The sequence below is a fragment of the Equus quagga genome, chromosome 20 (genome assembly GCF_021613505.1).
Source record: "Equus quagga isolate Etosha38 chromosome 20, UCLA_HA_Equagga_1.0, whole genome shotgun sequence".
NCBI lineage: Eukaryota > Metazoa > Chordata > Mammalia > Perissodactyla > Equidae > Equus > Equus quagga.
The window spans coordinates 36,605,634-36,629,049 of NC_060286.1; the positions used below are offsets into that span (position 1 = coordinate 36,605,634).

General features: G+C 47.8%; 1 protein-coding gene across 1 annotated transcript; it reads left to right on the forward strand.

Annotated features, from left to right (window-relative positions):
• The first annotated feature begins 27 nt into the window (after window positions 1-27).
• On the forward strand, window positions 28-9,858 carry GLRX5 (glutaredoxin 5). The gene is made up of 2 exons (XM_046647674.1): window positions 28-387; window positions 9,216-9,858. Exons 1-2 carry the CDS (start codon window positions 93-95, stop codon window positions 9,392-9,394), a joined length of 474 nt encoding a protein of 157 aa, XP_046503630.1. The 5' UTR covers window positions 28-92; the 3' UTR covers window positions 9,395-9,858.
• The last annotated feature ends 13,558 nt before the right edge of the window (window positions 9,859-23,416 follow it).

A 23,416-nucleotide genomic window follows, 5' to 3' on the forward strand; every position in this document is an offset into this window, starting at 1 on the left:
CCCAATGAGGACCCCCGGGGGGCGGGCCGGGGAAGGCTCCGGGAGGCGAGCGGAGGTCCCTGGCTGTCTAGGGCTCCGGCGAGCGCGCGGGAATGAGCGGGTCCGTGGGCCGGGCAGCGGCGGCTCTGCTCCGCTGGGGGCGCGGCGCGGGAGGCGGCGGCCTGCGGGGCCCGGGCGTGCGGGCGGCGGGCTCGGGCGGCGGCGGCGGCGGCTCGGCGGAGCAGCTGGACGCGATGGTGAAGAAGCACAAGGTGGTGGTCTTCCTCAAGGGGACGCCGGAGCAGCCCCAGTGCGGCTTCAGCAACGCCGTGGTGCAGATCCTGCGGCTGCACGGCGTCCGCGACTACGCGGCCTACAACGTGCTGGACGACCCCCAGCTCCGGCAAGGTCAGGGCCTGCGGGGGGCGGGGACGGGGCCGAGGGTAGGGGGCGGCGGGCCGGGGCTGCTCTGCCGGGCGGGGATCTTCGCGAGGGTCCGTTTATGGGCTCGAGCGGGATTAGGGCACGGGGTACTCCCCATAGGGCGTTATGGGTCTGGGGTCGGAGCGTGATCCACTTGATCTGGGTCTTGAGGATCCGGAGGTCTGGTACTGTCGCCACCCTGGGCAGTTGGTAAGTCGTAGCGAGTCCCCGGTCCCCAAGCTGAGCTGAATGAGGCGTTTTGGGGCGAGTTCACTGTGGCTGAGTCCGAGGAGAGGGAGCAGCCTGACTCCCCGCCCGGCAAAGAGGGATACAGTAAGAATCACTAGGAGGTAGGCACTTCGGGGACACTTTGGGGGGGCGGGGCCTTCGCTAGTCGGGGGAGGGCCGAGGTTGCTCTTGTCTGAGGCTCATGACGTCAGAGGCTTGACATGTCATGGTTCAAGGCTCAGGGTGTCAGGGACCAACCTCTGTTGTTGCTAAAGTGGGGGGTTGGCACAGCCGTCGGATTCGTCTTAGGATCTGGTGGCGTGGGAGAAAAAGGCATGAAGTTTGATTTTAGGTACTCAAGGACACGGAGAATTTGTGGGGGCTAGAGCTTGGAGAGGCTTGTGGGGAGAGGGAGGAGGAATGGGCCCTAGCTAACTCGAGCTTGGAGCTCAAGGAGCATGGGGCCAGTCAGAGTCTAGGGCCTGCTGGTTTTCATTGGTCCGGGGAGAGGAGGGAGGGCCCTGACAGCTAATTAGCATCCTTTCTGTTTGACACCCCTTGCGTTCTCCTTTGATCTTACTGCAGTCTCCAGTTTTATCTCAGTGGGGGAGGAGGAAGAGGCCAGAAGAGCCTTTGGGTCTGCTTGCCTAGGGTTGGTCAGAGCTGGTGGAGAAATGGGGAGGCTGTGCTGTACCTCCTGGAGGGTGCCTTAGGGCCCTGCATTCCGGTTAGAGACTTTCAGTGACGGAGTCCCTGCGTCTCCCTGAGCATAGTGCTCAATGTTTAGTTACAGTGTTCTAAAAGGAGTCTTTTAAGACACCAAGTTCCATGTTGTTCGACTTTTAGAATTCTGCATTTTGTTGTTCTACATTCAGGACTACTGCTGTACGTTTGAAATCATCAATCATAGTCATTCCTCCGTTGATGAGAGAGGCTGGTGTCTTGGAAGGCTTTGGGCTGGAGGCCTGCGGCCTGTTGGCTGTGCAACCTTAAGCAAGTCACATAACTGCATTTTCCTTTTCTTAACGTGAGGATAAGGAAACCAAACTTGGCAGAGTTTTTGTGAGGAAAGAAAGTGCCTGTCATCTCATCTGGCACATGGGAGGCACTTTCTAAGTGGAAGCTATTTTGTTGTTAGCACTTTATGGTTTTCAAAGTATTTTTTCCCACATTATCTAATCCTTACAAAACTCTTGGTTTTGGTAGGTAGAAACAAGGGGGAGTGGAGGAGGCAGGTTGACATCAGCAGGTCCATAGAATGTTCCCGTATATTAGGCGCATGATCGCTTGTCTTTCTGGCCTGCTGGAATGCCACCAGTTGCTAGGCTCTGGGGTTTTCTCACTACAGGGGGATCTGCAGTCTTTATCTAGTAGCAGCTTCCCTGCTTAAGAGATAAGACACTACTCTGCAATCTTCCAGCTGGAACTTTGCCACAGGGCCCCTGCAGATTGCCAGCGTGGTGGTTAGTAAAAAGTTGTGTCTCTGGGTAAAGACCCGGAAGTGGAATAGTTGGATCATATGGAATTTCTGTTGCCATATGACTTCACTTATATGTAGACGATAAACAAACAAACAAACAGGGAGAGCAGATTGGTAGTTACCAGAGGGGAAGTGGGGGAGGGCAGCAGGGGCACAGGGGCACAGGTGTACGGTGATGGATGGCAACTAGACCTCTAGTGGTGAGCACCACCAAGGTGGCACGGTCTGTACAGAAGCTGAAATATAATCATGTGCACCTGAACCTCATGTTATAAACCCCTGTGACCTCAATTAAAAAAACACTATAAAAAAAGTTGCAAACAAGTTTTGAGGGTCTCTGGTTTATGAATTTCTGGCTCCTGTTTAATGTAAGTGGAGGTGGGCTGTTCTGGAATATAGCTAATCAGCTGAAAGTCGGAGCAGAAATAAGAATGTTTCCTCCCAGCACTTATGTTTCCGTCTTCCATCTTGTATGTCTGGCTTCCCAGCCTAGGTTCTTAAGTGTTCAAACAACAGAACAGGACTTTAACCCTTAGATTTCTTGACCATTGAGTTTCATCAGATTGTTATTCTGGTTAATAAATGCGTATGTGTATTGAACATAGTACACCTCTTTCATTTCTTAGAAAAGTAAACATTGGTGAGATATCGGCCTTCAGACTGGGCTGATGTGGTGTAAGCATGTTCCCCTGGTGGGGATTAGCTTAGCCGGGCTAAGACTTTAAAACATGAAGACTCATTACCTCTTTGCTCCCTACCCCTTTAAGTTTACCAAGAGAGATTGACAGGCTGGCTGCTGCTCGCTTTTGCCAGCCAGAGATGTCTGCAGCTTCCCAGACTCAGTCATTTCTAGTAACAGGAGAGGGGCTCCTGCACAATTGGCTTTTCCTTTTTTCTCGTGCCAAAGAAGGCTGTGCTTTACAAAGGGCCTAAGCTGGAGGAAGACCTCAGACACTGTCTCCCTGTTCCGGGCGCTGTGTCCAGAGAATGTGATGGCAGAGAGGTCTCAGCCTGTGACCCAAAACAGAGGCGACCCTGAGGCAGCGTTGGGTTCTGGCCTTTCTCAGGGTCTTTCCCGTCTCCTTTTCATCTGGAGTACACACGGGAGACAGCCACAAAGCGATCGGGTCTCAGAAGACAGGTGTCACCGTATCCTAATCCTGGTCTTAACAAGGAATATCGTTTATTTTCAGTTATAAAAGTAACATGTATTCATTAAAGACACTCGGAAACACTGAAAACATAAAGAAAACGAAGATCACCTCTAATTCCGTATAAAACCAATATTAACATTTGGACCTAGTTTCTAACAGTTTCTTTAAAGCGCAATTGAGATCATGCATGTCTGTACATGGTATTGTGCCCTCCTGGGAGCAGGGAACGTGGCTTAAGCCACTGCGTGGGTGCTGTGTATATTGCTTGTGCAGAGCAAGCTTTCTGTGAGCACTTTAATGAATAAGGAAATGCTTCTTTTTTAAAATCATATCGTAAATTCTCTTCCATGCTCTTGAGAACATTATAAACACTCATAAATTTCTGCCTGTTGAGATCACCATTATATTCCTTGCATCGGGAGCAGTATCTGTTGAGTGTTTATTAAGCATTTGAAAATATGCTCAGCCTTTCCAGTGTCAGGGAATTTAAGGCAATAGTGAAAAACCAATGTCATAGGTAAATGTTAGAAGTTGGATAATAAGTTATGTGTGTGTGTGGTGGATGTGTCATACGCTGCAGGTGGGAGTGTAAAATTGTACCAACACTTTGGAGGAGTGAAGGTGAGCATAGCTGAAGACCCAGCTGCTTCTCTCCTGGGTTAGAGCTAGAGCAGGGCTTGACACGCGTCCTTTGTGAAGGGCCAGAGAGTAAATACTTTCGTTTTTGTGGATTGCATGGTTTCTGTTTTTACCTACAGTCATGCACCAAATAACGACCTTTCAGTCAACAATGGACCGCCTATGCGATGGTGGTCCCATAAGATTAGTACCCTTTGGCCTAGGCGTGTAGTGGGCTAAACCATCTCGGTTTATGTAAGTACACTCTATGATGTTTGCACAGCAATGAAATCGCCTAAGGATGTGTTCTCAGAACGTGGCCCGTCGTTAAGTGACACAGGACTCTTTAACTCTGCTGTTGCAGAGTGAAAGCGGTCAGGGACAATACGTAAATGAATGAGCATGGCTAAGTTCCAATAAAACTTTATTTACAAAAACAGGAAGTGGAGCACATTTGGCCCAAAGGCCATAGTTGGCCATCCCTTTGTCTAGAGAGAGAGACACCCGCACTTGAGTTAGAAGACACGTAAGGATGTTCATTGCAGTGTTGCGTGTAATGAGGAAAAATTGGCCAGAAAGGATCTTGGAATACTAGTAGCAGACTGGATCAACAAACCGTGGTCAGATGGTGGAAAACTAGATGGTGGATAAAATCAACTAGATCTCGACGTGTTGAATACAACTAATTCTCAAAAAATGCAGTGTTTAGTCAAAAAACAATTTGCAAAATGGTAACTATGGCACAGTGCCATTTGTGTATATAAATGTTAAAGTGTGAAACGCTGCCAAATACTGCAGATCCACATGCAGTGCAAGTGGAGCTGCTGGGCGGGATGGCAGGTGCCAGCTGCAGACCAGGGGCTGCCTCTGGGGGTCAGGACCTGGGCCTTTGGACCCCAGAAACCTGGATGTGAATCCTGGCTCCACTGCATGCTGGTAAAACAGGGATAATTATTTATATCTTGAAGGATTTTTGTAAAGATTAAATGAGATTATGTATGTAAAACACATAAAGAATATGAAACTCACTCACCCTTATCTCAGAAAGGGGGTATTTTTATACTGCATGGCATACTTAATTGGTATTTTTCCTGCAGTCTCTCTTTTGTCTTCTTCTTCTCCCCAAAGCCCCCGAGTGTGTAGCTGTATATTCTAGTTGTAGGATCCTGCATTCTTTCCCTGTGCTTTCTCTGTTGCATATATTTCTCCGAAAAGCATCACTGTGAAGGGTGAGGCAGAGGACGTGGTCATGGAGAGAGTATCCACATGTACCTGGCATTGTGGGAGCTTAATTCATTTCACCAAGTATATCTCACCTCATCTTCGTAATAAGTCTGAGAGGCATGGAGTTACTGCCATTTTACAGGTAAGGACACTGAGGCTAAGAGAGTAGCAGATTTTTTGCTACATTGACAAGCTAGCGGGCCATAGTGCCCTGACCCGTAAGCCAACTCTTTGTTCTGTCTGCCACCGGGCTCCGTTTTTCCTCTCTTGAGGGTCTGCTGTTTTCCATCCTTCAGCTCAGATTGTCTCCTGCAGGCCTGACGTCATGTTTTTTGGTGGAGCAGTAGATGTACGTGCAACTGATTTCGGCAGACAGCCGCCAAGCTCCCAGTTGCCCTGTTAGCCTGTTATGCAAACTTTGCAGTCAGCATTTTCTGTTCCAAATTGAATCACTAATCACTATCGTCTATATAATGTGATTGTCATTAAAATCCCTTCTCGGGTATGATTTTCTCACATTTCCGAGTTTCTCTCTGATTCGGAGTTACTCCAAGTGACATTTATGAGAACTATCACTGTAAGTAACAGTTTTTGAAAATTAAGATGTGAGGGAAATTAGCCATCTTTAAACAATTAATTGTGAATCAATGGGATTCATTTTAGTTTTCAACTTATGAACAGTAGTCTTTTATTATTTAAAATGTCTCCCTTCACTCTATAAGAATCAATTGGATATTTCCTTAAATATTTAAACTCGTAATCATACTTTTTAAAAATGAAAAATAGCATAATTTTTAAGACAGATGCCAAAGCTTTGCCTTGACACCAGCTGCTTGTGATGCTTGTTAATCTAAAAATTAAAGAAGCAGTTGAGTTTAATTTTGATCAATTACCAGGTAGTAGGCACCTTGAGTAACGTCGCATGCCGTCATGTGCTCTAAGGTGGGGTTGTTCTAAGTTCTTGGAATGTAAGTTATTGGGCAAGACGGCCACGTGCCGGGGTTTGGAAGGAGTTACTCTCCCTGGCGCGTGACTCTCTATGTGGGATGTTTAGGCTGGTTGGAAAGCCCACTTGTTTTGGTAGTTTTGGGGGTAAGGACTGATTCTGGTGACATACCCTTCTCTTCCCTTATAGTCAGGACGAATGGTCTGTGACAAATACAGTCTAATGAATGAGACAAGCCTAGTGCTTTGATTGTGGTACCATAAAAATGATTGATGACAGCAGTTCATTCTTTTACTCAGCAAAGATTTTATTTTAAAAAAATTGTACTTTTTAGGATTAAACATGTGGTTTTGGGTGGCCTTCAGACCACAAATTTATTTTCATTTTTGATATGTTTCAAAAATTGTAGACACTCATCAAAAGAAATCAGTAGATATTTATAGTCATGAAAAGCTTAACACAATATATTATTTATTGCAGAAACCCCCAGATATAATATATGTGTGTAAACAGTTCATGTACATAAATGTAAAAGATATGTAAGAAAGTTTAGAAGAATTAAAAGTTTATATTTACTTTAAATGTTTCTTAATTCCCACAGCAACCCTCAGTCATCATAAAAAGTCAGAAAAGATTTCTAACTGGCATCATTATAAAATAAGTTCTGGTAGACTGTTTGTATTTGAGGATAGAGTTAAAAAAAAAACCCAAATACACAACTTACGTGCTAAGTCAGTATGTAGTGCTAAACATCAGAATGATGAAAAACCTGACTTCATTAGGGTATTCTAGTGTTTCTAGATATTTCGTACTATTTGGGTAATGGGGTTTGCCCTTTATTGGGAACTCCCATCCCTCTAGCTGACTTTTTTTAAGACACCCAGAGTGGCTTAGAAATGTGATGTACCACATGGTGACTACAGTGAACAATGCTGTATTGCATATTTGAAAATTGCTAACAGAGTAGATCTTAAAGTTCTCATCACAAGAAAAAAAATTTTTTAACTGTGTATAGTGACAGATGTTAACTAGGCTTGTTGTGCTGATCATTTTGCAGCGTATACAGATATCGAATCATTATGTTGTACACCTGGAACTAATATAATGTCATATGTCACTTGTACCTCAACAACGGAAAAAAAGTTCAAAAAAAGGAAAGAAGTGTACTTTTCAGGACCTATAACATTGTAACCATTTCTTCACATGTGAAGTCTGGAGAAGAAAGATAAAGTGGTTGGCTTGGGGAGCCTTCTGTAATGCTGTAATTTAGAACAAAGTCACGGGTTTTTAGAAGGCAGTGACTTTTTAAAAGAGAAAAGCACATTGTATCTTGGTACGATTATTTGTGATATAACTCGGATTGTAATTTTATCTGGAAAAGAAATGTTTGATAGTAAATGATGGGATATCAAGAACCAGTTTTTGCATTTTTAGTTTGTTTACACAGAAAGTACCATTTGATTGTTGTCTTTTTTGAGGAAGATTAGCCCTGAGCTAACATCTGCTGCCAATCTTCCTCTTTTTGCTGAGGTAGACTGGCCCTGAGCTAACATCCGTGCCCATCTTCCTCTATATTATATGTGGGACATCTACCACAGCATGGCTTGACAAGCTGCACATAGATCCACACCTGGGATCCAAACTGGCAAAGCCTGGGCTGCTGAAGTGGAATGTGCAAACTTAACTGCTGCACCACCGGGCTGGCCCTGACCATTTTATTATTTTTTTTCCTGAGGAAGATTGGCCCTGGGCTAACATTTGTGCCAATCTTCCTCTCTTTTGTATGTGAGCTGTCCCCACAGCGTGGCCACCGACGAGTGGTATAGGTCCGTGCCCAGGAACCGAACCTGGGCCACTGAAGCAGAGCACACTGAGCTTAACCACTAGGCTATGGGGCCAGCCCCTGATCAACTTGTTAATTTGTGTAATATTGTGTTTTTTTTGAGGAATCTGTTGACTTTTCTGTTTTGTTTATTTATATGCTCGTTTTGGCCGTTTAAAAATATCTGCCTATCTATATACATATAAAATATCATATATAATCTATAGTGATTAATTATGACATGTCATGCTTTTGACCATCTTCTGTTTTTGACATAACCAGCACAGATGTTTTATTGGCTAGATATCTTTTAAAAAGTATGTTTCCTCTTAACATACGAGTAGAAAAGGAGGTAGAATGGTGCAGAGGAATGCTAGAAAAGAGTAATCTTTTGTGTCTTAAGATTGAAAGCACATTTCTTTCCTGTGATTTTGTTGTAACCGTCATCCTCATGGCCCAGACTGAACAGAATAATCTCATGGCTGCTGTGTCACAGAATGTCCCTCATCTCTGGGTGTCCTCAAAGCCGTTCGCACATGGGACCGACCACACACGTGCCACTTGGTGTCTTGTGTGCTCTGAGCTTGCAAGCAGGGAGAGGGTCTCACTCATCCTGGGGCCCTGCGCCTGGCCCTGGCCCTGGGCCGTAATGAGCTTTGGGCCTCTCCTTCACTTCACTCACTGCGAGTTCTGTGCTGAGCCAAACTGCCTGCCCCGTGCATGGCCCCTCCGAGGGGCTACCTAGGACGAGGGCTGCCGTCTGTGGCCAGGGCAAAGGGATTGTTCTCTGGGTGAAAGAATTATTAGAGATAAAAACCAGTGACTCAGCGTCTTGAGCGTGAATAACTGGTGGCATTTACCACCCTAGAGGGACATGGTGGATCCATGCTAAGTGGTCCGTTTGGAAATGAAGTTGTGGCGTTTCTTTGTTTCTTTTACTGGCAACGTGACTGGCAGATGCGTGGAGAATGCGGCTTTGTGTATCCTGTGAGACTTACGTCAACCAGTCAAGGTCTCTGCCGTTAACCCAGTGTCGAGTGCGTGCCAGGTGATTCACGAGCCTTACATCCCTGATTCTCATCAAAACCTTGTGAGATGAGGGTGGAAACGGGGTGAGAGGTTGAGTCACTTGTCTGGGCTCTCGCAGTTTGTCGCTGGAAGAGTTAGGGTTTAAGCAGCCGTCCATTTGTTCTCTTTGTAGCAAACATGTTGTTCCCCGAGGATGGGGGAAGCGAGGGAGGGACGCCTGGTGTTCTGCCAGGAGTGGGTAGAAAACGTATTTTGCTGTGAAAAGTTCGGCTTTGACCATTTAAGTGACGCTTGAGTGTTCTTTCCCCGCAGGCATTAAAGACTATTCCAACTGGCCCACCATCCCGCAGGTGTACCTCAACGGCGAGTTCGTGGGGGGCTGTGACATCCTTCTGCAGATGCACCAGAATGGGGACCTGGTGGAAGAACTGAAAAAGCTGGGCATCCGCTCCGCCCTTTTAGATGAGAAGAAAGACCAAGACTCCAAGTGAGGGCGGCGCGGGTCGCCCTGAGCTCGACGCTCAGGAGCCCTGGGCTCAGAGACTCACTGCCAGAGAAGCCTTAGCGATTTGGGTTTCACTGTCCCGACGGCTGCCTGCGCCGATGCCTCCGGCGTGAGCAGTCGGCGATCTCAGTGTGTCTGCTGTCGGGCTGAGAATATTCCATTGTGAACTGAATTATAAGCACTGCGCTGTAGTAACTCAATGTTGTATCATGATCTTGCTATAAACAAAATTTGTTCTTATAGTGTCCTTTGCTCTTTGCCTGATTCAGGAGTAAAACTAGGAGCTTTTGAATCATCATTATTCACGAGTCCTCTGCGAATGTGTCGGTCTGCAAAGGTGATATATCCACCCAAGTTTTTTATAACTTGTTCTGTTAAGAAAAATGATGGACAAAGAAGAAAATGTGATAACTGGGTATTGTTTTTTAAAATAAACTGCCAACCCAGGGATACTGTGTGTGAATTGTTAATTCTGAATAGCAGTAAGTCTCTGTCCTAGTCTGTTCAGGCCGCTATAACAAAATACCGTAGCCTGGGTGGCTTATAAACAACAGACGTTTATTTCTCACGGTTCTGGAGGCTGGAAGTCCAAGTTCAAGGCTCCAGCACATTCAGTGTCTGGTGAGGGCCTGCTCCTGGTTCCTAGACAGCATCTTCTCACTGTGTCTTCACTAGGAAGCTCTCTGGGGTCCCTTTAATAAGGGCACTGATTCCGTTCATGGGGGCCCTTCCCTCCTGACCTGACCACCTCCCAGAGGCCCCGTCTCCTAACACCAGCACTTTGCTGGTTAGGTGTCTATAATATAGGAATTTCGAGGAGACAGACATTCAGTCTATATCAGTCTATAAGGGCTTTTGGTACCTGTGACCTTTTGTTTTTAGGAATTGAGTGGATTAGGATTCTCATGTTCTTCTCTAAGATTTGCCATCAAGCTGTGTTCTGATTTCTTCCGGTAGACGGTATCTTTTTATAAGACTCAGTGTTTCTCCATCCCGAGACCGTGGTGATGGAGCTGGAGGAGAGCTTTACAGCGCTTCATGGGGAGAAAGCCCATCCCATCACATGTGCCGTTGGATCCCCAGACACCCTCATTCATCTCGGGGGGCTCAAACAGAGCGTCTATTTAGAATTGCATCTTTACAGTGGCAGAAGTAGGAAGAAGGATGCATTTTTTAATGAAAAGGGCAAAAATGACAAGGAAAGAAGGATGGCTCATTTTCCCAGAGCCTTTCTAGAGGCTTGTTCTGTGTTGCTGTTAGTCTACTGAGAATGCTCACTGTGTAGGGTAAACATTGACCTAGGGGCCCTCTTGTAGCTTGCTCTCCTTCCGCCCTCCCCTCCAGAGGTTTTGGGATTCCCAGAACAAAGGAGGGAAAGTTGCAGCCCCACCCCCACTTCGCTAGGGCCGCCCTGGCTGATTAGAGGCGAGCCCCTGCTAATCACAGAGCTCAGGGCTTCAGGGAAAAGAAAGGCAGGTTATTGTCCCAAAAAGGCTTTTTAGACGTGGATTATACGTTACATCCCATTAATACCTGTGTCGGCTCTAAGCCAAGAGCTGACGTAGAATCTTGAGGTTTGAACTCACCCACCTGAACCATTTTGCTTTAGAAATGATAGGGCCCTGGAAGGCAGGCCATGTGCGCAAGGTTTCTCTTGTGCTGTTGTCACGCACCGCCGAGCCAAGGTTGTGACCTTGTCCTTTGGAAAGAATACCATTAACAAATCACTTTATCCTGTCCCTGGATGAAGCCCAGGCCGTGGGGCACACACATGACTCGGCAGAATCGTGCCTCGCCTTCGCGTGTGGTGTGCCGTGAGGGCCTTCTGCCTCTCTTCGTTCCTTCTGGCTTTTCCTTAGATCTGCCTGTATACCCTTAAGATTCATCTGAAAAATGAAATGATGAGAAACTTCTTAGGAGGGAAACAGTGTAGGAAACTCGCAGAATATTAGGATTCGGGGAGAAGTGCCCAGTGAAGACTTTGACTCAGATGCTAATGAATCGTGGTGAGATCATATCAGGCAGCAGAGAGCTTAAAAGTTTCAGGAATCACTGAGCTCTACGAGAAAGGGCAATGTTCTTTCTGGGAGTCAATTAATCCTTTTTTTCTATATGCTTAGCAAATCTTTACCTAATGGAAAATTGAAGATGCTATCTAAAGTCAGTCTGAATAATTTTAATGATCTGCATAATTAGAATCCACTGTGGTAATTAGAACAGTGACACCAAGTTCCTTGTACAAACAGCAATATCACACATCATCTGTTTAGAAATGCAAGGTGTGCTTCACAGCTCTCCAGGCCAGTACATTTGGCTTGTCCCATTGTGATTTATTGGATTTTTGTCCCACCTTCATAGTACTGTGTAATTAGACCCTCTAGGGGTAGATGAAGTTATTTTAGGAGACTAAACGTCTGTACGATTTCTGGTAGTTTTTGTTCCCTAAGTTAGTAGTTACATAAATGTCATTACCCTTCATTTAAGCTGTAAGTTTTATTTATTTTATTTTTTTTAAAAGATTTTATTTTTTCCTTTTTCTCCCCAAGGCCCCCCGGTACATAGTTGTGTATTCTTCGTTGTGGGTCCTTCTACTTGTGGCATGTGGGACGCTGCCTCAGTGTGCTTTGATGAGCAGTGCCATGTCCGCGCCCAGGATTCGAACCAACGAAACACTGGGCTGCCTGCAGCGGAGCGCGCGAACTTAACCACTCGGCCACGGGGCCAGCCCCTAAGCTGTAAGTTTTATATTTTAGGACAGAAGGTAACTTTTAAGAAGTTTCTTGGGTTTATTGTTATCGGCCCTCTTGAATTTACTTGTGTAGAATGTGGGACATCAAGCTTTCCTGTAATTATTAAAGCCACAGCGACCAGCTTGAGAGAATCCTTATAAATTTATTAAATGGCTTACTTTGATGTTTAGAGAGAAGTTGTGTCTTGAGAGATGGGTCCCTCGTTATTTGTGACAGGAGAGCTTGTGCTGAGTTCAGAGCAATGACCTTTGTGTTGGCAAAGTTCTGTTGAAGTAAATTTAAACCAGAGGTGAGGAGGCTTCCAAGTTTGTTCCCGAGAGTCGCTGATGGGAAAAAATAGATGTTGGTGGATGGTTACACAAAAAGTAGCAGAAGTGATAGGTTAAAAAAAAACTAGATTTCCTATTCCACTTAGGAGTTGTTTAGTAAATCTAAAAAATAGCTTCAAGTTATGCGTAAGAACTCTGTGACAGCGGGTTTGAGGGAGAGTGGAGGAATGGCAGGAGGGAGGAGGTGCCGAGACACACACAGGGACCCGGGGGACTTACAGGAAGTCACAGCCCCGTCGTGTTCCCCGAGAGCAGTGTCACTGTGGGTCTTGCAGCCGTGTGGGCATTCGTGCTGGCAGCTGTGGGCCTGGGTTTACGGCACAAGGTGCTGCAGAAAGGGCTCCTTGCTTCAAAGGTCTTTCCCAACAGCAGCGAGAAGGGCCTTCCACAGACACTGCACTGGCCCTTTCATGCCCCTGCTCACAGACCTCCTGGGGTCGCCTCCCCTGAGAGCCTTCCCTGACCCCGTGTGGCTCCCACAGCCCCTTTCTCTGTGCGTCACGCCAGGATGTCATTGCCTTTCTCTTGGCTTCACTCAGGGACCCCCCTATGGCTAGCATACATAGGGCTCAGAAAAATAAATAAAAAACGAGCGAAGAACTCCCTTTCTTATTCCTTTTGGATAAGTCACAAGAAGCGTCACGTTATTTCAGTTTACCAGTCTAGCAGGACGAGGGCAGTAGCTAAGAGCTTGATTGGATTGAACTTCCAGGATTTCCATCTCGACTCTTCCCGGGTGTGAACCTGACCTCCGACCTGTCAACTTCCTTTTCCTGCTCGTTTGAACAGGAAAGTAGTGAATGTCACCTACGTGAGGTTTGTCATGGGGCTTAGATGTGAGAATCCCCATCAAGAGCCTGGCCTGGATGAGCTCTCAGGATGAGTCAACCTCTCCAGTTACCTTGCACTACATCTGGACTTGGTGGGTATTGTGTATGTTACTCACTGTCATTTGAAGGCTAAGGGGGTAGAGAGAAGTCCGTATTTACTGACAGACCATTGTTGATGTTTGCTTGCTCCCGGAGCGTGGAGAATCATCTCTGAAGGTAAATGACAAGGTTTAATACTTGAGATGGTCTTCTCAGTGGAGAGTACCATTACCCAGCTGCTCCTGGGGACAGGAGGGCCTCAGACAGAAAGAATTCCCAGTAAATTACTTGCCTAAGATTATGGTTTGACTTTCTGCCACTGAGTTTTATTTTTTTATTAAATATTACTTCCATCTCATACGGTAGGAAGTCTTTCCTGAGCTGATAGCTTTGGCCTCCGTGGTGTGGAGTTAAGATTCAAAGAAGACAGTTTAACCTTGAGCTAATTCTAATTTATCAGTAGCAAGCGTTGTGGCACTGGGTTCCACTGTGCCTAATTGCCAATCTTCACAGGGATACGTTTAGCCAGAACAAAAGAAGTAGAAATGTCCCCCGGTTCATAGGAAGTTAGGTGATGAATGTAGACAGTATTTCCAGATTATCGGTGTGTCTGTCACTGGTCCTGAGCGGCTGTGAGCTTTGATAATCAGCAGCCACAGATGAACCAGCTCCGGGGGGTGCATGCTGAGTCCCAGACTGTGCGATGGGACCTCTTCCTGCTCTAAACCCGGGCTGGCCTGGGGGAGCCTTCAGCCGGGGGCCAGCACCCCCAATCTCCTGCCCTGAGGTGGGGGGGAGGGTCTGGCACAGGTGTCAAAATCCATGGAATCTGGAGGAGAACTTCAGCAGTTCAATAATTTTACCAGTGAGCTGTAATCCCGGGAGCCCAGCAGCACGTTCCCATTATTCTGGCTTTGTTTCTTTTTTATCTTTTCCCCATGATTCCTTAGTGAAATTTCCTTAGAGTGATTCTTGGGAGAGCAGAGCACTGTTCCAGAGGTGAGAGCAAAGGATGTTCTCCCTTCCACCTGTCCAACCCACTACAGTTTTAGCGAACTTTCAAAGGACCTGATGTGGTAGGTTGAATACATGGCCCCCAAAGATGTCCACGTCATAGTCCCCAGAACCTGGGGCTTTGCAGGTGTAATTAAGGACCTCGAGATGGGGGATGATCCTGGATTGTCTTGGGGGGCCCCATGTAATCACAAGTGTCCTTATAGGAGGGAGGCAGGATCAGAGTCAGAGAAGCAATGTGGCGACGGAAGCAGAGGTTGGAGCGATGAGCTCTGAAGATGGAGCAGGGGCCATGAGCCGAGGAAAGCAGGCGGCCTCGAGAACCTGGGAAAGGCAGGGAAACAGATTCTCCCCGGAGCCTCCAGCAGGAGCACAGGCCTTGATCTCAGCCCAGTGAGTGATTTCAGACCTCTGACCTCCAGAGCTGTCAGATAAAAACTTCGTCTTGTTTAAGCTGCCAAGTCTCTGGTTGTTACAGTAGCAACAAGAAACTCATGCACCTGTCTCCCTGGAGGGTCATGGTAGGTGCCACTTGGTGTGAGTGGACAGGGCTCAGGGACAAAGGTCTGTTGAGTCCCTGCCCTGTGCTAGAAATTTAGGTCCCTTCTTTACTCATCACAAAAGGTCTGCGAATGTGGGGTATTCTCTCTCCCTTTCAGATGGTAAAACGGACTCAGAGAGGTCGGGTCACTTGTCCAAGGTCACCGCCTAGTGAGTAGTAGGACTGGTGCTTGAGCCGTGGTCCTCATGCATCACACTTCAGAGGCCCACCAAATAAGAGCATCCTCAGCAGGGCACCACGGTGGAGCCCTGGCAACTGGCTCTGGGAGTGCAGCCCTGAGAGGAAGGACTGCTCTTGCCACCGAATTTGACCTTCATGTCCCATTGAAACCCACAGCCGGGGGGCCGGGGCCTTTGGAGTCCCCCTGGCCATCCACGGGTAAGTACGTGAGAAGGCGAAAGTCTTCCTTCTGAGATGGGTGACAGCGGTGCAGGCCTAGCTGGGCAGAGGCAATCAGATGGTCAGCGCTAACAAAGCCCAGGGAGAAGCACCCCTAGGCCCTGTGTGCTGTGTGGACACGCGGCCAGGCCAGAGGTCCCACTGGGCTTCACTGGGTGAAATTCCAAACTGCAGGAAGTGGACGTTTTTGCCCTGGTGCAAAGCGGTCTACAAAGGGTTCGCCAGCATCTGCTGGGCTTTCCCCTCCAACCTCAGACACCGCCCTGGGCCCCGTCACCTATTTCTGCACAGACTCAGAGCCGCCTGTTGTCCTTCCTAAGGGACAGGCTTCGAGTTCTCACTTCCTGGCCGTGTCCTCTGTCCAGCCCTCACCTCCCCCTCCCTCCTCTGTCAACCCCTGGGCCTTTTCTTTGTCACAGTTTGCCCTCTGTCCCCTCTGTTTGTTGGCAACATGGTCCCATAAGGTATACATTTTTAGGCCCCAGTCATTTGAATTTTTTTTTTTCAGATTTTATTTTTCCTTTTTTCTCCCCAAAGCCCCCCAGTACACAGTTGTATGTGTTTTAGTTGTGGGTCCTTCTAGTTGTGGCATGTGGGATGCCTCCTCAGCATGGCCTGATGAGCGGTGCCATGTCTGTACCCAGGATCTGAACCAGGAAACCCTGGGCTGCCGAAGTGGAGCGTGTGAACTTTAACCACTCGGCCCCGGGGCCTGCCCCTGAATTTTTAAACAATGAGTTAATTTCTACTTTAATAAGACAATCCATGCATACAGTTAAAGTCAAATGGTACTAAAAAACTGATCATGAGAACTAGAAATTCCTGCCTTTTACCTTCTGACACACAGTCCTGCTCCCCGGAGGCAACCAATTTCCATTCTTGAGCTATTTCTTCCACCATTTACATCCCTATTACTTAATAGTATGCTTCCATTGCTATTTCTTTGCTAATCAATTTCAGACATTCTCTCCCCTATGTGCCATTTTCCTAGGAAAGGATTCAGTGCTCTTGCATCATCACCAGCATCCCCCCACCCCACTTCTCCCTTAGTCCCCATACAGTTATAACAATTTTTGGCTAAATCGATAGTCAGTGTTTTCCTCATTATTATGACTATATTTTTTCACTGACAAGCCAAATATTGTATTTCTTTCTTATGTAGCTTTTCCTTCCCTTGATTAATGATTGTCTTTTAAGATTATTTTGTGTTTGATTTCATATTTTGTTTTTACTCAGTGCTCTGAGATTGACCAAATGGTCATCAATACAGTTTCTAAACAGAAGCATCAGATGAATGGTAGCCCCTCTCCCCGATCCCTCCACCCCACCTCCTACCCTCCTAGAGTCCTGAACACCCCAGCTGCCCTCTGGTTGCCTTATCATCATTCTTGGACTCCGTTCATGTCTTCCCTGGGTTGGGTTCTCTGTTCCCCATGTCCTGTGTCTTTATCTTTTTTAGTTTATTCCTTTGCTTTGCTGGAGCGCATCCTGCAAAAGCTTCCTACGGAAGATGCACAGGAGGTCCAATTTCTGAGACTGGCTTGTCTGAAAAGGTTTTATTATGCCTGTGTGCCAGATTTGGTAGTTTGGCTGGGCCAGAAGATATTTTCCCTCCAAATTTTGATGACATTGGTTCATTCCCTTCTAGCTTCCAGTGTGCTGCTGGGAAGTCTGATGGTTTCCTGATTCCTGATCTTTGATGCTTTATTTTTTCCTTTTTAGGAAAGATCCTCTTGAGGATCTTTTCTTTATCCTGGCTTGTGTGCCTTGATGTTAATCTTTTTGTTTTTCCCCTTTCACTGGCTTTCAATCTAGAGAGTCTTGTCTTTCAGTTCTGAGAAAATTTCTCATGACTTCTTTGGGAATTCCTGTACTTGGTTTTTCCTATTCTTTCTCCTTCTGATTGACATTTGTCAGATGTGGGCTCTCCTAGAGGGACCACATAGTTTTCTTATTTTTTCTTGCCTATTTTCGAAATCCTTATCTTTTTGTTCTGCTCTTTGGGAGATTTTTCTGACCTTCCTTTTTCCCTCTTGTCCATAAATATTTCCGTGTGCCTCTCCTGGTTTGGGCATGGTCCCAGATGTGGGGATAGAGCAGTGAACAATGCAGAACAGGCTCTCACAGGGCTCATATTCCAGTTGGCGAGAGAGATAAAACAGCTGTAAGTGGATCAATAACTGGTTAGGCGGGTTAAGAGCTAAGAAGGAAAAACTCAGGATAAGGAGGTAGAAAGAGGCAAACGTTTTCTGATTGGATCGTTGGGGAAGACCTCTCTACTGGGTGATACTAGGGCATGGATCTTCCATTCTTTTAATTCTGCCAGCTGTTTAAAATAATTATTTCCAATAATTTCCAATATGATAAAATCTTAACTGTTCTTAAGTGTATCATTCTGTGGCATTAAGCACACTCACATTGTCGTGCAACCATCACCACCGCCCATCTCCAGAATTCTTTTCGTCTTGTAAAACTGAAACTCTAAACCCATCAGACAACTCCCCATCCTCCCTCGGCTCAGCCCTGACACCCACCATTCTACTTCCTGTCTCTGTGAATTTGACTACTCTAGGTATCTCGTCTAAGTGGAACCATACAGTATTTGTCTTTCTGTGACTGGTTTATTTCACATGGCATAATGGCCTCAAGGCTCATACGTGTTGTAGCCTGTGTCATTCTTTCTTGAGGCTGAATAATATTTCCTTGTAGGCACACACTACATTTTGTTTATCCGTTCTTTGGTGCATGGACACTTGGGTTGCTTCCATCTTTTGGCTCTTGTGAATAATGCTGCTATGGACGTGGGTGTACAAAATAACTCTTTGAGACTCTGCTTTCAATTCTTTGGGGTATGTAACCAAAAGTGGAATTGCTGGAATATATGGTAACTGTTTAATGTTTTTGAGGAATTGCCAGACCATTTCCACAGCAGCTGCACCATTTTACAATCCCGCCAATGGTGCACAGGGGTTCCAATTCCTCCACACCCTTGCCAACACTTGCTATTTTCTGTTTTTGTTTTTGATAGTAGCCATCCTGGTGAGTGTGAACTAACCCTTTTCATAGCCATTTGTTCTACCTGTATCCTTCAAGGATGCAATAACTTAACTCTGAGGATATTACTTACAGCTTTTTTTTTTAAGCCACTCTTTTTCAAAGTGTCTGCATTCTCCCTGGGCCTCCAGGTTTCCGCTTTGTTGGTCTATTTGGGTCTCTCTTCAGAGCTGGAGACCTTCAGCTCTCAGCTCACATTTGAGAATTAAGGGATGGTTAGAGGCTGGGGATTGAATAGGGTCTTGGAGACGGTATGCGTGCGTGTGCCTGTGCCTGTGTGTGCATGCATGTGTGTGGGTGTGTGTGCATGTGCGTCTGAGGAGGTGTAAGGTCGGAGGGGCTGGCTGCCTGGTGGGTTTCCCTGAACTGGATGCTGAGCTGGCCTTCGATTGGTGAACTCTCAAATCTCAAACGTCAACACTTGAACATGTCTTCTCTAACGCCATTTAATTTCTCCAGAGAGGAATCTTCTGTCCCACCCAGGGGGTGCGAGCCTGTCTGTCTTCTAGAAGCTGGAATAGAAGGCTGCAATCTCTTTAATGAGAGAGCCGATTCTCACTGGCCTGTCTGGTTTTCAGCTCCGGGCCTCCCACCCCTACACTGGACCCATTGTCTCCCAGTCCCCAGGGTGGGAGGTGGACCTGCTGGGTGAGGTGGAGGAGTGGGAGGGGTCCTGTGGGTCTCTGGCTTCACGTCTCTACTTCAACCTCATGCTCTGCCTTCAGCCCCAGGCTGCGCCTTCTCCTCTGTGGTTCCAGGGGTGCAGCCTCTCCACCCACGCTTTCCGTCCCCTCAAAATTTGCTGACATCTCTGGTCTCCGCGCTCTTTCTTCTTGTCTTTTTGGCTTCATATCATTTATCACTTATATCTATTTTGAGTCTTTTCTTATTGCTTTACTTTCCTTTCAGTTTAGAGAGGAAGGCAAAATAAATGTGGGTAGTCAATCACCATGTTTAATTGCATATATATTTTTTTAAACAAAATTTTCTCAAAATGTGTTCAATTATAAAAATAATTTGCATTCATTTAGAAAACACAGAAGTAGAAGAAAGGAAAAAATGGGCCAATAATCCCACTCACTGATGATAAATACTTTTCATAAGGCATCTTCTGCTTATCATCCTTCGAATAATTTTACAGATTTGAAATCGGGCTGTAAAAACAATTTTATGTTCTGCTTTTTCTACTTACAATATTACAGTATAAACATTTCTCATGTTATGAATGAAACTTTTAGAAATGTTTTTAATGGCTGTGACAATAATTGATCTTGTGTTGTACCACAGTTTGTGTAATTATCCTCCTATTGTTTAACTGCTGGGCTATTTTCAATTAGAAGTTTAATGCTCTACTGAAGATTTTTGTGCAAAAAGTTTATTTTATTTAAAAATTTTTAAATAGGAGAGGTTTTGCCATAAGGTAATGTAGTAGGTTGAATGGTGGTCCCCAAAAGCTATACCCACATCCTGGTCCCTGGAACCTATGAATGTGACCTTATTTGGAAGAAGGGACTTTGCAGATACGATTCAGTTAAGGACCTTGAGATGGGAAGATTATCCTGGATTATCTGGGCAGGCCCTAAATCCAATGTCAAGTGTCCTTATAAGAGACAGAAAAGGAGACGTAGACACAGAGGAGAAGGTGATGAGAAGATAGAGGCAGAGATGGGAATGATGTGGCCACAAGCCAAGGAATGTGAGCAAATACCAAAGGCTGGAAGAGGCCAAGAAGGGATCTTCCCCTGGAGCCTCCAGGGGGAGCACAGCCCTGCCGACCCCTTGATTTCAGACTTCCAGCCTCTAGAACTGTAAGAGGATAAATTTCTGTTGTTTTAAGCAATTGAGTTTGTGGTACTTTGTCATCGTGGCCCCAGGAAACTAATACCAGTAGATTCTAAGAGACAGCGTGTGTCAGAGAAATGAATATTTACAGGTTGTCAAATTCAGTCAGAAAGCAGTTCACACCCCCACTACCAGCCTCACACACTCATTTTCGTTTTGGTCTATCTCTCACATCCTGTCATTGAATCACCTTTGATGAGTGTCCACTGCATCACAGCAATGGAAGCTTCATGAGGCCCAGGGTCTCGGCTCTGTGTCCTGATACATTCCAACTGCTTAGACTCATGCGTGACGCGTGGGAGATGCTCAGTATTACTTACTGAGTGGATGGATAGGTGACAGGGGACAATTCTGAGTAAGACACAGCTCCTCCTTGTCTAGTGAGGGCCACGGTCGAGTACACAGAAAATTCTAAAGCGAGAGCAAATCCTGCTAGCGTGCCAGGGAGGCACAAGCAGGGGGTCTCCTGGGGCTGGTGTCATTGAGGGGGTGGTGCTCGCTCTGAGCCTTGGAGGACAATGACCCAGGCAGCACCGGGCAGCACCAGACAGCGCTCCTTGGTTCATCATCTTTGCTGCACCTGAGTCCCATCAAGGCCAGACCCTGATGATGCTGGTTTGAGGTGATGGAGGTGGCCCATCTGAGTGGCCAGGGTCCCCTGTGGTCTTTAGTTGTGCCCAGCGGTGATTGCACAGCAGGATCTGAACTTTGGCTCCGAGTGTGCGGCAGGCCCTGCAGTGTCACACTGCACATGTGTGTGTGTGCACACATGTGGCTTGCACAGTCAGTGTTCCTTACTAGTCAGAGGCTCCACTGAGTTGCAGCCACCCTTAGACCCTGCATCCAGGGTAGGAGCCCACTCTGGCCCCTTCCAGTTGCTCCCCTGCTGGCCGGACAATGAGTCGGTGGGACCAAAGGGCTGTGCCCACCTGGAGCCTCTGCTCTCTCCATCCTTAGCCTGTCCTACAGGTAACTGGGACCTGGGAATTCCCTGCCCCAGTGCCCAGGATCTGCTTCCAGTTCCTGCAAGCTTCTAACCCAGTCCATGCTCCCAACGGAGGATGGTGCCATCACACCGGGGGGATGGACCATTCTGAAGGGTTGAGGGCAGTCATGGACGGAGTCTGAACACGGAGCTCAGTGTCAGCACTCAGGCCCCTCCGGGTGCTGGATAGGGGAGGGGAAGGCCATGGGCTGGCCTGTCCTTTGTCCCCACCCACACCTGTTAGAGGTGGCCCCCATTGCCCCGTGCACATCAACGTTTAACAGGCCATTTGAGGGTTCTAGGTTTAGCCAGCAACTTCCTGCTACATGGGGCTTGTCTCCAGCTCATCCAGGACCTTCCAGTTGGGCTCTGTGCAAGGCAGGACAATCATTAATGATAGCGGCTGCCTGGGCTTCACTTCAGTTCACACCAGGGCTGCCCTAGGCAAGGGAGGGCACTTCAGGCACAGAAAGCAGCCTGCAGCAAGGCCGTGGAAGGAGGGGTCCTGTTGGAGATCGGTGAGTAGGATGTGAAGATCGAGGGGCACGGGTGAGGCAGGGATGAAGCGGGGAGTAGAGAGACATGAGCCTGGAGGGGTCACGGGAGCAGACTTCGTGCTATGCTTGGCTGTCAACTTTTCACTGAGAACAGAGGGGAGCAGTGGGGAACCCCAGGGAGAAGCTCCAATCTGAACTGGGACAGCTCTCCTGGGAGCCAGCAGAGACGTTCTATAGACCAAGGACATTTTAGGGGGAGCCGAGAAAGTTGTGTGTGATGGACAGCACCAATGGGAGCTGTCTGGCTGGGCAGGGCTGGGCCCCGCCACCTGCTGGCCCTCCGGGCTGCTGGAGCCCCGGACCTCATCCAGTATCCTCCCAGGGATCCACCTGGGTTCCTCCAGGTGTCTGCAGACCTCAGGGCCTCCAGGGACCTGCTGTGGGTTTCCTGTCTCGGACTGCTGTGGCCCCCGTGGTTCCAAGCACAGCATCATGTGGCTCCTGTTTTCCCTGAGGACACAGGTGTGCTCACCCTACACCTGTGGGGATGGGACCTGGGGTGTCTCTTGTCCACCTCACACCTTTGTTTTTGCTCCCTGCCTGGGACTCCTCTCACTGTTTCTGGGGAGAGTGCTTGGAGGAACTTGGCTCCATTTGGGTTTAAGACCAGCTGGAAGGTGCCACAGACGGCCGGGAATCGCTGGTGTGGAGTATTCTGGGTTGAACTGTGGGCTTCCTTTTTGCTCTGTCTCCAGGCGTGCGTTCCAGTGGTCCTGTGTCACGAGCAAGGCTCACCACGAGGGCGGCCGGGAGCTCCAGGAGGGGCATGCGTGGTGCCGGGAGCTCCAGGAGGGGCGCGGGTGGTGCCGGGAGCTCCAGGAGGGGCGCGCGTGGTGCCGGGAGCTCCAGGAGGGGCACAGATGGTGCCGGACTGGCCCCTGGACTGCGTGTAGGCGGGTCCGTCTCCAGCATGTGGATCTGCCGGGTTCCGCAGGCCGACCCAGGGGCTGGAGCAGTGGTTTGGTGTCCATCACACTAACCAGTCTCTTCTCCTGCCTCCCACAGACCAGCCCGGCGTGGGCCTGTGTGCAGTAATCTGCCATCTTCCTTCATGCCGTGAAACAGGAGCCTGTGAGCTTGGCGTGTGAGAGTGTGCGGCAAAGCCCTGGAGTGTTCACGACCCTGCACAGTTCACAGAAGGGACTGGACTCCTAGGACAGGAGTACCCTGCCTCACAGGAGTGTCTTTGTATTCCTGCCCCGGGCCATGCTGTATCAGTTTGGCCTCTGGGGGCTGGAGACTGAGTAGCTAAGTAGTAAACATCACACACTGGCTTCCAATCAAAACCCTGGACACTGTGAGCTTCCCTGGGTGACTGGGCACATGTTGTCACATCGTCACTGGGAGAATTAAGCGCCATCTGTGCGACTGCACTGGGAGGGCAGCTGGGAGCTCCTGCCTGGTCTCTCCTGGACTCTGCTTTTAAAGACATCTGTATCCCTTGACTGTCATAAACCTCGTGACAGCTTTTCTGAGTCCTGCAAGTCCTTCTCAGGTGGTCTTGGGGACTTCTGACACAGAGGAGGATCTCCGGGTGTCTGGGCTCGGAGCCCCAACCCTCTTCTCCGAGTGACCATTTCTTGTCAACCCCTGACAGCCCTCCTCCACTGTTACCAGGCCGGCCTCACGACCCATGGCCCCATGGCC